The sequence below is a fragment of the Cnephaeus nilssonii genome, assembly GCF_951640355.1.
Source record: "Cnephaeus nilssonii genome assembly, chromosome: 14".
NCBI classification, from domain to species: Eukaryota; Metazoa; Chordata; class Mammalia; order Chiroptera; family Vespertilionidae; genus Cnephaeus; species Cnephaeus nilssonii.
This window is the reverse complement of record NC_137085.1, coordinates 20,785,964-20,803,023: the sequence shown is the minus strand read 5'-3', so window position 1 is coordinate 20,803,023 and position 17,060 is coordinate 20,785,964. Positions and strand designations below refer to the sequence as shown.

At 38.1% G+C, this 17,060-nt stretch overlaps 1 protein-coding gene across 1 annotated transcript in view; it reads left to right on the top strand.

Moving 5' to 3' along the window:
• The window catches only part of RAD23B (RAD23 homolog B, nucleotide excision repair protein), a 41,812-nt gene extending 25,030 nt beyond the window's left edge, over positions 1-16,782 (top strand). The window contains exons 5-10 of the mRNA XM_079789818.1: positions 380-435; positions 4,948-5,075; positions 7,531-7,663; positions 9,556-9,683; positions 10,380-10,553; positions 15,895-16,782. Of these exons, the coding sequence (XP_079645944.1) occupies positions 380-435; positions 4,948-5,075; positions 7,531-7,663; positions 9,556-9,683; positions 10,380-10,553; positions 15,895-16,008 (733 nt within the window). The 3' untranslated portion in view covers positions 16,009-16,782. The remainder of the gene's footprint in view (positions 1-379; positions 436-4,947; positions 5,076-7,530; positions 7,664-9,555; positions 9,684-10,379; positions 10,554-15,894) is intronic.
• The last annotated feature ends 278 nt before the right edge of the window (positions 16,783-17,060 follow it).

Sequence of the window (17,060 nt, the reverse complement as noted above, 5' to 3'; positions counted from 1 at the left end):
TGTAGTTTCTATATGTGCTAGTTATCATGTACTGCTTTTGGTATTTTTGCTGTGATTTGACTTACAGATTATTTAACTTCTTATGTAAATTCTTTCAGAGAATAGTTGTTCATTATCTTTATTGTATTCCTTAAATAGTAAGCTATCTGTGAGGATGTTATTTTAAATCATTGGACATTTAAAATGATGGATTTGCAGAACAGAGTATTAAGATTGAAAGTTCTGCCAAGCCATACATGTTATGGATAAATAAAGTTTTGGGGTTTAGCCAGACTTAAGTTTAATTAAAAATCAAAGAATCTCTACAAATTAAACATTTATTAAACTTTAATATAAATTTTACATACTTTCTGATATAATTTTCTAAAACCTTTTACAGTACATCAGGAGATTCTTCTCGGTCAAATCTTTTTGAAGATGCAACAAGTGCACTTGGTAAGTATCTACATTGTAAGTAACCTTATAAGAGATAGGGAAGTGGTTTAAGTTTAGTTCTCTGAATCATGATAATGTGTTTGTTATGGTTGCTTATAATCAAGTTGATTTAGATAATTTAATTAATAACAATTAAATTATTAATAATTTAATTAATAATAGCTTTGTAAATTAATGTTTCATACATTGACTCCCCTTTTTTTCAAGATGGCTTGTTTTTAAATTTTTCAGTTAGATTTGACATTCAATATTATGTTAGTTTCAGGTATACAGCATAGTCATTAGACATTTATATAACTTACAAAGTGATCCCCCCCAATAAGTCTTGTACCCACCTAAGCGACCAGTCTACTGACCACTCGACCTTTTAACCATTTGCATTGACGCAGACTGACCACCAGGGGGCAGATGCTCAATACAGGAGCTGCCCCCTGGTGGTCTGCGCTCTCACAGCAGGAGCGCTGCTCAGCTGACCAACGGGTCCAGACGCAGCGGGGCTGTGGGGGGGGGGGGGGGCGGATGAGTGGGAGCAGCGCAGCCACTCAGGCTCCTCCCTGGCCACCTCCCGCTTCACACACTACTACCTCCCTCTGGGAATGTCTGGCTGCTGGTTTCAGCCTGCTCCCTGCTCCCTGGTGGTCAGTGGACATCATAGCGACTGGTGGAATGGTCAGACACTTAGTATATTACACTTTTATTATATAGGATGTCCCTAAGCTGTACTCACATCCCCATGACTATTTTGTAACTGCAAATTGTACTTCTTAATCTCTTCACCTTTTGACCCAACCCTTCAATCCCCATCCCATCTGGCAACCATCTGTTTATTCTCTGGATCTAGGAGCTTGTTTCTGTCTTGCTTGTTCTTTTATTTTGTTTTTCAGATTTCATATCTAAGTGAAATCATATGGAATTTGTCTTTTTCTGTTCAACCTATTTCACTTAGCACCATACATTCTAGATCCATTCATATTGTCAGAAGTATACTTTGAATCCTTTAAATTGTACTGTTAGAGTCAAGTGTACTTTTTTCCTTAAAGCACATAATTTTTATTTTCCAAATGAACTTTAAATGTTATTTTAACAAAGCTTGACCTGTGTATTATAAAATGTTTTTGAAATGGGTATAAAATGTTACTAAAATCTGCCTCACACTTCATCTTTATTCACTTCTAGCCTTTATTTCAGCTTATAGCCTTGTAGGTTCCCATTTATACCTTGTTGCTTATATTGTACTTGCAGTGGAAATACCTTTTTATTCCATCTTCTAATTTTACCTACTGAATAATGTCTTTCCATCTTGTCTCCATACCTATTCTAGCAAAATCAGTTTTGTTTTTCCCTTCATTTTTCCATTCTTTAAACTGCCAACTAGAAAAACTGTAATCTCCACCGACTCCTTAGTTTCCAGTTGATTCATCTTTTATTCTGCCATCTGATTCCTCTTTGTTCCCTTCCTTGCTTGTATTATCATACACCCTCTACCAAAACGTTGGCATCATCCTTGGCCCTCTGCCTTTTGGCCTAATGAGACCAGGAGTCTTCTTCCCAAAGTCTCTGCTGCCATTTATTTGCCTTAGTTTATGTCCTTTCCTCACTGATATTCTTGAATTATCCGCTTGTAACTGGCCTATTCTCTGCCATAGTGGACTTTCTAAAAGGTAAATCTAGTAATGTCATTGTTAGTTCATTTCACAGCTCATAGTGACCTAGAAGATAAGTCCAAAGGTTCTTCATCATTACTTCTTTTTATTTTTAATTAAATATATTTTTATTGATTTGAGAGAGAGAGAGAGAGAGAAACATCAGTGATGAGAGAGAATCGTTGATTGGCTGCCTCCTGCACATTCCCTACCGGGAATCGAGCCCACAACCTGGCCCTGGGCATGTGCCCAACCACTGAGCTACCCTGACTGGGCCATCACTACTACTTTAGCTCTTGTCTTGTGTTATCCATTGTCCCTAATTTTTTTGAGTCATTAGCCTTTGTACTTTTTTTCTTTTATTGATTTCAGAGAGGAAGGGAGAGGGAGAGAAATAGAAACATCAATGATGACAGAGAATCGTTGATCAGCTGCCTCCTACATGCCCCTACCAGGGATCAGGTCTGCAACCCAGGCATGTGCCCTTGACCAGAATCGAACCCAGGACCCTTCAATCTACAGGCCAATGCTCTATCCACTGAGCCAAACCAGCTAGGGCAGCCTTTGTACTTTTAATATCTAAAAAGTATCAAAATGCAACTTGATTAATTAGGAAGCATAATTTTAAGAGACACAGCATGATTAGGTGTAGGGGCTCTGGAGTCTGACAGTCTGTGTTTGTGTCTCTGCACCATGACTTATCAGCTGTCCCGAATGGCATTAATTGGGTCTTTGTTCTCTATTTTCCCAGGCCAGGATGATTTAAACTATGTATTTTCTGATTAGGGAGGAGTATATAAACCATTTGCTCTCAAGTGTCCTTGGTTAGGTAAGATAAGGTCTTGCAATTCACAAGGTGGCTGCAAGCTGCCCAAACTGTTTGGCCTTGTTTAATTTTATTATCTCAGTTTCCCCATTGCAGTTGCCCTGGGATTTTCCTAGCTTCTTACTATCCTGCCACAATAGGACCTACCAGATGTGCTAATAGATTAGATGTGAAATCGGGAAAGGGAATTGAAACCACTGAGGTTTTTGATCCAAGTATTTGGATGGATAGCGGTGCTATTTATTGAAGTGGAGATCGAAGATAATAATGGGACATACTGAGGGGGAAATCTTTAGAGATCCAAAGTCATGTATTGGTATTGGTTTAGGAGTGAGTGGAATGTGAGGAAATGGACACAGTATGTGCAGACAGCTATGGCTGTCAATGGGAGAGAGTAGACAAATGGACCAGATCTTGAAAGAGCAATTGGGATATGATGAAGAGAGGCATGTTTTTGTTTTTAGAATGACATTCAAGGGCATAGTTAACTTCTGATCAGGATATTAAAGTGGAAAGGGAAGGGTGGAAGATGGACAAGAAAAATAACCAAAAGACCCAGTTCTTTGAGGAGACAAGAAAGGGAATAATGGTACCCAGAACATGAGTGGAAGAAAAAGTGGCTTAAGTGAGGTAAAAGTGACATACTGAATGATAGTGCTTGATTCATTGTACCAGCTTTCTGTGGTACTTGAAATTCTAACTTTCTAGCTTTTAACCTCCTTCCCCCCTCTACTTTGTTAATAAAAGGTGTCAAAGGAAAACTGAACTTTTATGGCAGAGCTGATTGCTTGAAATGCTCCTCTTATTTTCAAAGTCATGTTGCTGTCCTGGGCGATCTGCTAATTCTATCCTATATTTGTGCTACATTTATACCCTATATTTGTATTGTACTTATTAAACATACTATATTAGTTTTCTATTGCTACTTACTACTTGTAATAAGTTACCACAAACTTAGTGGTATAAAACAACACAGATTTATTATTACTTTATAGTACTACTAGAGGCCCAGTGCATGATTGAATCATGCACGTGTAGGGTCCCCTACACACTTTCGCTTTCGATCGCAGTGGAGCCTGGTGCTGGAGCGGACAGGCACCCAGCTCCCACGCTTTTGCTTTCGATCGCAGGGGAGCTGGGTGCCTGTCCGCTGGTGCACCAGACCTTTCAGAAGCCTCCGGCTTGGCGGAGGCTTCTGAAAGGCCTGGTGCTGGAGCAGACAGGCACCCAGCTCCCCCGCTTTTGATGGTCCGCGGCGGGACGTGAGCTCACTGCCCCAGAGGCCCCTTCTGTTCCGCAGCACAGCCACGGCGCAGACGCTGAGCTCGTGCCGCCACTGGCAACGCGAGCTCAGCGTCCTGCCGGCCCAATCGGCTACCCTGGCCACCCCGAGTCCCGCCCCCTGCGCCTCCTGCTGGCCCAATCGTGGGCGTAGCGGAGTGATGGTAATTTACATATTATCATTTTATTAGGTAGGATAAGTTAGAAGTCTGACATGGACTAAAAATCAAAGGACCAAATTACTGGGCTAAAATCAGGGCTGCATTCATTATTTTCTGGGGACTCTAGGGGAGGATTTATTCTATTTCCTTTCACCTTCTAGAGGCTGCCCACATTCCTTGGCTCATAGCCCCTTTGCCCATCATCATCAAAGCAGCATAGCATTTCTTACTCTGCCTTTCTCTCCTTTTCTTTACATCTGTTTCTCTGATCCTCTTATCTGCTTCCCTCCTATTTTTAAGGACCCTTGTATTGGGCCCACTCACATAATCCAGGATAATTTCCCTATATAGCTGATAAGCAACCTTACTTCCCATTTACAAGGTCATCTAACATATTCATAGGTTCCAGGCATTGGCATGGGTGGAGAGGCATTATTCACCTAGCACATACATGTTGTAGTTCATACTGTTATTCATCTTTGTATTCCCAGCACTTTAGTGCCTAAAACATTGTATATATATTCAAGAAGTATGGAAAGTGTTTGGCATTAAATGTTCTCTTTCTTTTCCCTCCTCCCACCTTGCTCTCAACTTTTTGTAGTGACAGGTCAGTCTTACGAAAATATGGTAACTGAGATCATGTCAATGGGCTATGAACGAGAACAAGTAATTGCAGCCCTGAGAGCCAGTTTCAACAATCCTGACCGAGCGGTGGAGTATCTTTTAATGGTGAGAAACATTTTACTTCTTCATTCTAGTTTAAGACCAAAATCTCAAAGAAACAAAGATTTGAAGGAATAGTAAAAATTCACAGAAGAATAATAATATATGCTAGATAATTTACACCATGTTTTTTCTTAGTATGCTAATGTTTTGTGTTGATAAAATGACCTCTTTAAAAGATTTTGAAAGGATTTTTAGTTACTAAACAACATAGCTGAGTTGTAAAGTTAGCTATCCATTTGGAGTAGATCATTTTACCCCAATTATGTCATCCTCAAAGGCTGATAGTTGTATTTGGGGATATAGAGGAAGATTTCTTTTTTATGTAATCTAACATTTTAGTACCTAGATGTACTGTTTAAAGCAGGAGTTTCAAGTTGTTAGAAGCCCAACCCAAATTTTATTAATCACTAACTTTATAATTAACTAGGGGCCCGGTGCATGAAATTCGTGCACGGGGAAGGGCGGTTCCTCAACCCTACCTGCACCCTCTCCAATCTGGGAGCCCTCAGGGGATGTCCTACTGATGGCTTAGGCCTGCTCCCTGTGGTTCTCGGCTCTCTGTGGCAGTCTGCTTGCCCTTAGCCACCAGGGACAGGGGCAAGCAGGGCGCTGGTATCTACTCTCTGTGGGGGCCCTGCAGGGGACTGCTTGCCCCTCGCTGCCACGGCCAGGGGCAAGCAGGGCCCTGCTGTCTGCTCGCTCGCTGTGGGGGACGTTCCAGCCCTGCCCCAGCTGCTGAGGGCCTACAGGCTCAGAGCGGCCTGGCTCCCAAGGACGCCTGTCCCCGGGATGCAGGCCACCTGGTGCCGGCGCATGCGCAAGCGGCCGCCCCACCCCCAGCTGCTCCGCGCCTGTGTATGCAAATTAACCCGCCATCTTTGTTGGGTTAATTTGCATATTTCTTTTTTATTAGTGTAGATTACTATGTAAAATAAATATAGAAATTTTAGAAATTAGGAGATTTTACTTGAGATATTCAGATAATCTGATTTACCAGAACAAGTTGGATCCCAGGTTTTTGCAAGAGATTAGGAAAAGTTTTAGATCATAGATCTTTAATTCACTATCTTCCCCTTTCGTTCACTGTTACCAGACATAGTGTTATGCATTTAATTTAACATCATGTTGCTTTCCTGGTTCTATTGACATTTGAATTGTTAGCTTGTTTATAGTTGGTAGCAGCTGAGGGAATTTCAAGTAAGTTATTGTCTGTTACTAGCATAAAGGTTTTTGAGAAATAGATTGTTGTGAGCATGGACTGAAACCCTTGATATTTATGACAATGAATGTGTTACTTTTATAGATGTGGCATAGGCTAAAGTAACAGCATAGAATTTTGGAATAGCATTAGATTATTATTATTATTGTGGTTTTTTTTAGTCTTAACGTTTTATTTTAGAATTGTCTGGTGTTTTGAAGTATCATCAAAGTATTAATTTGCCCTAAATAGCATCCATGATCCTAAACTAAATATGGGAAATACAGTCCACAGTTTAACCCATTCCTTTGTTTCCAGCTTGTACTTCTGTTATAAACTCCTGTTCAGATAGTAGTTTCTGGAGAGTCATGAGCCAACAAATGCTCTGCCTGCACCAGTTATTTGCATACTCATTTGCATGTGAGATTCACCAAACCCTTTCTTAGCATATTTTTTAATCTTTTAATAAGGAGAGTCTTTAAAATGCCGGCAGTTCATTTTATTAATTAGTTTGGAATTGAGGAATCATATTGTATTGATAATCACCGTGGGGTGGAGGAGTAACATTAACTACATTTCAAGTTCTTAGTAACTACATATGGCTGGCTAATGGGTATTTTATTGGACAGCAGAGCTATAGAAAATATTTCCATTATCATGGAAAGTTCTGCTGGACAGTGCCACCGCTGCCTTATGTTACAGAAATGTGGGTTCTTCTACACCAGTGGTCGCCAACTGGTGATCCGTGAGGTCCGAAAGGTTGGTGACCGCTGTTCTACACCACACTCAGGCCATTTCTAACCTAATTTAAATATATGTAGTTTTCAGGTAAGTCTTGATCCTTTGCCCCCCATTTATTTATTATTTTTATTTTTATTTTTATTTTTATTTTTTTAGAGGCGGGGGGGGGGGGGGAGACATTGATTTGTCGTTCCATTTATATATGTATTCATTGATTGCTCCTTGTATGTGCCCTGACTGGGGATTGAACCTGCAACCTTGGGATATCAGATGCTCTAACCCAGCGGTCACCAACCTTTTGGACCTCTTGGACCACCAGTGGATCGCGGGTTGGAGACCGCTGCAGTCTAACCAACTGAGCTACTTAGCTAGGGCTTGAGCCTTTACTTTTAATTGAAGCATACATCTCTTTGATGCTTTTGGAAATTAGACAAGGATATTAAGTATGTTAGTAAATCTTTTACTCTGTATAATATTTTAAATGATGGAATATTTTAAAGCTTGGAAATTGTATTATAGGGAATTCCTGGAGACAGAGAAAGTCAGGCTGTGGTTGATCCCCCTCCAGTAGCTACTACTGGACCTCCTCAGTCTTCAGTGGCTGCAGCTGCAGCAACTACGACAGCAACAACTACAACAACAAGTTCTGGAGGTAAAGTGGAAACTTTTGGATGGGGAGGAAATGGTCCTGAATTTGTACTGTAAAGTAATTTAATCTGAAGTATTTTGAGGTGAGGTTTATTCCCAGAGCATTTAGATAAATCCTAAGATATTCTTGCTTGTATTCCGCATCATTGCTGTCGTTTTGGTAGAGAGACTACTCTAAGGAAGAGATACTTCCCAGTTTGCATTCCTTGTTACATTCTGAAGCCACTTCGAATGGTTTACTCACCTTGTATTCTTTCTCTCCTTATAAATGTCATTGAGTATGTATAATTCCAAAACCAGTAGTATCTTAGTGGTTATTATACAACCAAGGAATTAAAACCTCAAAAGGTTTAAAATCTTGTGTCTAGAGGTGAAAGCAAACTTGAATTCAAGTGTCTACTGGCCAATACCCACATTTCCATTGCCAAAAGTTTGACTACAAAGCAAGGCCTGGAGCCTTTGGTAGGCCCAGGAATTAGTGTTCTCCTTCATTCTTTCTTCTGTATATTGAGAAAGTATTCAAACAGTTAATTTTGAAGAGGCCATTCATTAATGCATATTCTAGCTCTAATTACAGCAGTCAATTCTGGTTGATAAAAATTTCTAAGCACCTTGTATACAGTCTCCCAGAGGACAGGACAGACTTGTCATTTCTAGAGAATTAGCATGGGAATGGAAAGAGGATGCTGTCCCATTCACTAGCACTTAATATTTTCATTATTCTTAATAACCTCAAAACAATTCTTTTGTATCTAATTTTTTATTTTGTATAACATAACCAGACAAATACCACCCTCCCACACACACAAAAGTCACAAGTTCTAGATCTTATACCTTATTTGGCATTATTAATATTATTATAAAGGGATCTTGGACCATGGAGTTCTAAATATTATTACTAGATTGTCTTGTGGCTTATCTCAAGTTTTTTGTGTTTTTTTTTAAATATATTTTATTGATTTTTTACAGAGAGGAAGGGAGAGGGATAAAGAGTTAGAAACATTGATGAGAGAGAAACATCGATCAGCTGCCTCTTGCACACCCCCTACTGGGGATGTGCCCGCAACCAAGGTACATGCCCTTGACTGGAATTGAACCTGGGACCCTTGAGTCCGAAGGCCGACGCTCTATCCACTGAGCCAAACCGGTTTCGGCCTCAAGTTTTTATAGATTATAAATATTTAAAATTTGATGGCAATAAAATAATCTTCCAACATAATTCAGTTTGTGTTAATAAAACTCCATCTGATCTGCAAACCTAAACTCCTAACTTTTAATTATTAAATACAGGGGCTGGCAAAAATAGGTTTACAGTGTGAGTATATGAAATACAGTTTATTCTTTTTTTAAAAATTTTTTTATTGATTTCAGAGAGGAAGGAAGGGGGGGAGGTAGAAACATCAATGATGAGAGAGAATCATTGATCGGCTGCCTCCTGCATACCCTCCACTGGGGATCGAGCCCACAACCTGAGCATGTGTTCTTGACCGGAATCGAACCTTGGACCGGATCCTTCAGTCCTCAGACTGATTCTCTATGCACTGAGCCAAACCATCTAGGCCAGTTTATTCTTGTATTATTATTAATTTGTATTTCTTCATACAAACAATTGTAAACCTACTTTTGTCCACCCCTGTTACAAATTTTCTAGGAATTCAAGCTCAGTTTGTTTTTGGGTTTTTGTTTGTTTTTTTTCTTAGTCCTGCTATATATTTTTCTTAATAACTTTTAAGCAACAAGAACAACTTTTAGTGCTTTTTATTTTTGATAGAGCATGCAAAGCACAAGACCTCGGTATTATTTGTTACTTTCAGTGTCTGTCTAAATTATGATTGAACCAATTCTTTGTATATGTAATTAGTACTTTTGTTTAACAATGTTTTATGTATATTTTAGGACATCCCCTTGAATTTTTACGGAATCAGCCTCAGTTTCAACAGATGAGACAGATTATTCAACAGAATCCTTCCCTGCTTCCAGCATTGCTACAACAGATAGGTCGAGAAAATCCTCAATTACTGCAGGTGACTATTTAACCATAGTTAATTTCAGAAGTGGGTTTAGAGTACAGCATATTTTAAGACCATGAGCACCCCTTTCCCCTCCACCAACTCTAAACCATTCTAAGCTACTTTCAGTAGAATATGCTACATAGATAGATGTACTAGAAAAAGAGTTGGGGATGAAGGTTGGATTAATTTTAGTTGCTCAAATAATAAATTTGGGAATCACCTTATTAAAGAATCTGAGAAACTCTTCAGCAAAGAAACTTTTAACTTGTCTTTTTCCCTAAGCTTATTAGTAGAGCTTCGCCCCTTAGGAAACATACTTGCGGGCTTAATTAATGCTTAGGTCACAAAGTATTTGAGTTTGGTACATCATTGTACTGCCTGCTAGCGTGGAAGACATATGTAAGTTCTCTTTCCTCTTACAGTCATCAAGTGGTTTTTTAGTATTGCTTTATTTTTTGACAGTGTACATTTATGAAAGAGAATTTGAATTCTCTTAATTCTTCATTGTTTATCTCACTCAAAAGAACTGAGCTTCTTTAATAATGTGCAAGGAATCATATCCCCATAAAAACTTAATAATCTAGAATTAATCTAAAATATTACAGTTGCAAAAGTTATAGCTTCTTTCTTATTTGTATTTAGAATTCTTTTTTCCTGAAGATACTTTATATCAATGTATTACTTTTTTTTCTGTCCTTCAAATCACAGCAAATTAGCCAACACCAGGAGCATTTTATTCAAATGTTAAATGAACCAGTTCAAGAAGCTGGTGGTCAAGGAGGAGGAGGGGGTGGAGGAGGCAGTGGAGGAATTGCAGAAGCTGGAAGTGGTCACATGAACTACATTCAAGTAACGCCTCAGGAAAAAGAAGCTATAGAAAGGGTGAGTTTAAGTAAAACTAACAATTCAGTTCGTCAGACACAACAGTCACCTTTCCGATGCTCAGTGTTCACAAGGGGCTAGTGGCCACTGCATTGAATAGCACTGATCTATTTCCATCACAGGTGGAGTTCTTTTAGAGCGGAATAGAGCATTGTTGCCCCTGGGGATTGCTGGACAGACAGACTTCTCAGGCCTGCTCTCCCATCTTGTTCTTTGTGAAGCCCAGGGACCAGCAGTGAATACCATTCTAACATGAAATAGTTGTAAATATATTAAGAAACTAAAAATTTCATTGATGTTTTAAAATTCAGGCAGAAAATGATCTTTAGGAATGTGCCCAATTTAAGATCCATTTTTAGATTTATATTTCAGATTTTTTAATTTCACTACTGTCACTAAAATCTAAAGTGTGTATAACATACAGTAAATAACAGACCCTGCTATCCTGAATCTCTTCTCATCTTACCAGGGTGACCAGTGTAGGTCATGGCACTGTAATAACCTGGTTTTTGTGATACTGTGACTAGTCATTCTTTCTCTGGCCCCATTGTTAACATTTATAAATAAGGAATCATAATACTTGCCTGTTTCACAAAGTGTTCCGAGATGAAAATTCAATATAGTGCATTTTAACTTAAAAAATCATCTGGACAATAATTTGTCCTTGTTTATGATATAAACATATCAAATCAAGTGTTTAAGGTTTATAATTAGGTATTTCTTAAAAGATACTTTATATATTAGGCTGATATTTTTCCCTCTGAGTAAATGACACTTTCCTCAATTGTTCTATAGCAACTTTTTTTTTTCTTTTTTTTTTTAGGTTAGGGTTATCAGTTTTTGATTTCTGTGTTGGAGAAGTTTTCTCTAGTTGCTTGCTTTTAATTCATACTAAAAGAACATTGCCTAATACAAGGTTAAAAGATTTACTTTTGTCTTTCCTCTGAAGCGTTTATACTTATGTTGAGATTTGTGATCGATTTTGAGTTATTTTTGTTTATAGTGGTTAGCTACATTTTTTTGCATCTGACTATCCAGTTGCCTCAGCACCATTTATTAAAAATACTACTTTATCCTCACTAAGTTGTCTTGGCATTCTTATTAACAATCAATTGATAATAAATGTGAGCGTTTATTTCTGGGCTCTCAATTCTGTTCCATTGACCTATATGTTTACTCTGTTAGTACCTCACTCTTTCTCTTTTTTTAATACTCACCTGAGAATATGTTTTTACTGATTGTTAGAGAAGGAAACATTGAACGGTTGTGTGCCTTATGCACGCTACTGGAAACATTGAATGGTTGTGTGCCTTATGCACGCTACTGGGGATCAAACCCCATGACCCTTCGGTGTGCAGACGATGTTCCAACCAGCACCAGCCAGGGCCTCACTGACTTGATTACCTACTACTGTTGCTTTGAAATCAGGAAGTGTGAGTGCTTCAATTTTGTACTTCTTCCTCAAGATTTCCATATCAATTTTAGGACCACGTTCATTTCTGTGCCTTCTCTCTCCCCAAAACTTGCTGGGATTATGATAGATATTATGTTTTTGTGTAGATCAGTTTGAGGAGTATTGCCATGTTAGTAGTATTAAGTCTTATCAAGCCATGAACATGGGATTTCTTTCCATTTATTATTAGACTAGAGGCCCTGTGCATGAAATTGGTGCACAGGGTGGAGGGGGTCCCCTCAGCCCAGCCAGTCCTGGAACTCTGGCTCCTAATCGCTCACCTGCCTGCCTTCCTGATCATCCCTAACTGCCCCCCTTCCCCCGGCTGCCAGCCAGGTCACCCCCAACTGCGCGCCCCCCCGCCAACCTGGTCGCCTCCAACTGCCCCCCTCTGCCGGCCTTAACTGCCCCCCCTCTCCACCAGCCTAGTTGCTCCTCACTGTCCCCCACCCCCACCCCCACCCCACCCCGCCAGCCTAATCACCCCTAACTGCTCCCCCTACCAGCCTGGTCGTCCCACGCAGTCTACTGTTCAGTTGTTTGATCATCCCTCACTAACCCCCCTGCCAGCCTGGTCGCCCCACACAGCCTGCTTGTTCAGTTGTTTGGTTGTCCCTCACTAACTCCCCTGCTGGCCTGGTCGTAGATAGCCATCTTGTGAGGGCATGAGGGTCAATTTGCATATTGCCTCTTTATTATATAGGATTTTCTATAATATCTTTCAGAAATGTTTTATAGTCTTCAGTTTGTTCTTTTTGTGTTAAATTTATTCCTAAGTATATTTATTGTTTGTGATGCTATTATAAGTGAAAGTATTTTCTTCCTTTTTTTTCAATTTTTTTTTATTAAGGTATTATATGTGTACATATCTTACCATTGCCCCCCGAAAGTATTTTCTTAATTTCATTTTTAAATTGTTCAGTTTTAGTTATATAGAAATACAATTTATTTGATTTTATATCTTCCAACCTTCCTGAACTCATGTATTGATTCTGATCATTTGGGTGTGTTCCTTAGGATTTTCTATGTGAAAGATACCATTTGCAAGTAGACATGGTTTTACTTCTTTTCTAATATGGATGCATTATTTATTTGTTTGTTTTGTGTGACTAATTGCTCTATTTAGAGCCTCCTGAGTATTGTTGAAGAGAAGTGACGAGAGCCAACATTGCTTGTCTTAATCTGCAACTTCCAAGGAAAATATTTCAGTCTTTCATTATTAAGTATGATGTTAGCTATGGGTTTTATTAAATTCCTTTTATTGGGTTGAGGAAGTTTCCTTCTACTTCTAGTTTGTTGTGTATTTTTATCACAAAATGGTGTTGGATTCTGTCAAATGCTTTTTGTGTGTTTATTAAGATCATCATGTAATTTTGTTCCTTTTCCTGTTAATATACTTTATTATGTTGGTTGATTTTTGTATGTTGGAGCAACCTTGTATTTCTGGGATAAATCCCACTCAGTTATGGTGTACAATCCTTTTTTATGTTGCTGGATTTGGTCTGCTAGTACTTTGTTGAGGATTTCTGGATCTACATACAAAATATAGGTCTGTAGTTTTCTTGTGTGTATGTCTGGTTTTGGTATCAGTGTAATAATACTGGTCTTATAGAATGAGTTTGGGAAATGTTCCCTTATCATCTCTTTAGAAGACTTTATGAAAAATTGATGTTAATTTTTCTCTAAATGATTGCTAGAATTCACTAGTAAAGTAATCTGGGCCCAGCTTGTCTGTTCAGATTTCCTGTTTCTTCTTGAGCCAATTTTGGTGGTTGTGTTTTTGTTGTTGTTGTGTGTTTTTTTCTTGTTGTCTTTCTAGGAATTGTCTATTTAATCTTTTATCTAATTTGTTCATAATATTTCCTTAATAGTTTTTATTTCTATAAAAATATAAATGTTTTCACATTTATTCTTTTTTTAAAAATATATTTTATTGATTTTTTACAGAGAGGAAAGGAGAGGGACAGAGAGCTAGAAACATCGATGAGAGAGAAACATCGACCAGCTGCCTCCTGCACACCCCCTACCGGGGATGTGCCCGCAACCAATGTACATGCCCTTGACCGGATTCTAACCCGGGACCTTTCAGTCCGCAGACCGACGCTCTATCCACTGAGCCAAACCGGTTTCGGCTTCACATTTATTCTTGATTTTAGTAATTTTAATCCTCAGCTTTCTCCCCCCCCCCCCCCCCCCCCTTTTTTTTTTTTTTTTTTTTGTCGGTATTTTTGATCTAAAGAAAAAAACGCACACTAACTTGGTTTTGCTAAGTCTCTCTGTTATTGTTCTAAGTTTCCATTTTATTTATTTTCTCAGTGGTCTTTATTATTTCCTCTGCTTGCTTTGAAATTAATGTTTTCCTTTTTATAAAATATTTTTATTGATTTCAGAGAGAGGAAGGGAGAGTTAAAAGTATTTTCCAGTTTCCTTTGTGATTTCTTCTTTAATCCGTTGGTTATTTTGGATTTGTTTTAATTTCTACATGCTTATGAATTTTTCAAATTTCCTTCCATTATTGATTTCTAAGTTCATTCCATTGTGGTCAGAGAGCACATTTTGTATGATTTTAATCCTTTTAAATTCATTGAGGTTTCTTTTATAGCTAACATGGTCTTTATGGAGAATATTCATGTGTACTTGAGAAGGATGTGTAATCTTGTGTTAAATGTTTTGTAAGTGTCCATTAGGTCTTGTTGGTTTATTGTGTTGGTAAGTCCTCTGTTAGCTTTTCGATCCTCTTTCTAGTTGGTGCATCCATTATTGAATGTGGGGATATTGAAGTCTCCAACTATTGTTGAATTGTCTTTCTCCCTTCAAATCTGTCAGTTTTTGTTTCATGAATTTTGGAACTTGGTTATATATGTGTATAATGAAGTATTCCTGATGTTTTATCATACTGAAATGGTCTTCGTTATTGTCTTAAAGTCTGTTTTGTCTGGTATTAATATAGCCACTTCAGATCCTTTTTTGTAACTGCTTGTATGGTATATGTCTTTTTTCATCCTTTTCCTTTCAGTATATTTGTGTCTGAATCTAAAGTGTGTATCTTACAGAAGCTTATGGTTGGATTGTGCTCTCTCTCTGCCTTTTATTTCAGCTAGCCCATCTTTAATCTGAATAAGACCTAAGTAACAAAATCATTTAAAGTTTTTCTCCTTTTGTGGATGAATATTCATGCTGAACTGGGACTTGTGCCCAGTTTTTTAGGTCATTTCTTGATTGAGGCAGTTTAGAAGAGGGTTCATAACATTGGCTGACAAACTAATAGTATCTAGTGAATAAGATCATTGACCTTAGTTTTTCAAGGCTTTACTGAGTTACAAGTGATTTCTAATAGATCAGGAAAATGAAAGTGGTTTGTGTCACCATTTACAATGCTCTAAAAATTAAGCAGATAAGAATAGAACACCATATGTCTTTATCTCAGAAATATTACGTAATATTACTAATTGATCACTCGTTTTTCTAGTATGAGGTGTTTCATAAGGCAAGGAGATTGAAAATGATATTTGACCTTAGTGAAGAATATGACTTGCTTTACAAATAATTAGGTGACGTAGTTAAACTTATTTCCATTTGTTCTCATCCATATCTTCACCCCTCAAATACTAAAAGCCATTTAATTTACAAATTTCTTATTTTTAAACCGCCATAGTAAGCAGATAATTTTTAGTGTTAATGCCAGTAGTTGTTAGTAAAGTATCTGTTAGTCGAACAGCTTGAACTCGGAACAAATAATGTTGTAGGTGGTGGTTAAAGGAAAGAGTGTAGGTTCCATTTGATCCCTTCGGTTGCATAGGGATGGATCCATGTAGAATTCTCAAGAGCGTTGATGTCTTTTACAGTAGTGCTGTGCTGGAATGATAAATTTTCTTTCTTTTCTTACAGTTAAAGGCATTAGGATTTCCTGAAGGACTTGTGATACAAGCATACTTTGCTTGTGAGAAGAATGAGAACTTGGCTGCCAATTTTCTTCTACAGCAAAACTTTGATGAAGATTGAAAGGGACTTTTTTTTTTTTTTTTTAATCTCACACTTCACACCAGTGCATTACACTAACTTTGTTCACTGGATTGTCTGGGATGACTTGGGCTCATATCCACAATACCTGTATAAGGTAGTAGATTATTGGGGGTGGGAGGGAGGGATCTAGGATAAATACAGTGCATGTCTGCTTCAATTAGCAGATGCTGCAGATCCACACAGTGTGTAAAATAGACAACCAAAAAGCAGCTTTTGCAGGTCTCTATCTCTTGTATAAAACAGTAGGTAACTTCCTAGGTTTCACTCTTTTTAGTGTACTAGATCCAGAAATTTAGTGTAATGCCCTGCTTTATATTTCTTTGACTTAACATTGGTTTCAGAAAGAATATTTGCTACCTAGAATCTACAGTCTCTATTTCATGGCAACACTGGATAATGGCTTTATAAAATTGAAACAAATTTGGAACAACTGCAAAGAAATGCCAAATAATTGATGGTTATTGCTGCTTCAAATAAGTATAAAATTAATGTCAAGAAAGCCCATTTTTTCATGTTAAATACTTGGGTTGGGGTAGAAAAGAAGGGGAACCTTTTCTTAAAGTGAAAATACTGCTATTTTAAAATCTCTTGATCGTTGAATGTGAGACCCTTCTGACATGATTTGAGAAGCTGTACAAGTATAGGCAGAGTTACTTTCCTGTTTACATTTTTTTGGTTTGTTTGGGGGAAAATTGGTAGGTGTCTAATTACTGTTTACTTCCTTGTTATATTGCAGTAAAAGTTTTAAAACACCATTGCATGTTTGCTTTTGATGTATCCCTTTGTGGAATTAGCACTTTGGGCCCAATGGAGAAATGCAGCGCTCACTCTCCCTCGTCCCTTGCCTCAGCAGAACCGTGCTTGTCACCAAGTTGTGAGTTCAGACTGCTGCCTTTCTTAAACCCACACAAGGCTGATTCAGTTCAAAATTAATGCAAATGTTTCAAATCTGGGTTTCTGATATTTGTAAGTGTTTTCTCTTATTAGATAAGAATGTATGGCCATTAAATTGCTTTCAAAAAGAGAAGGTG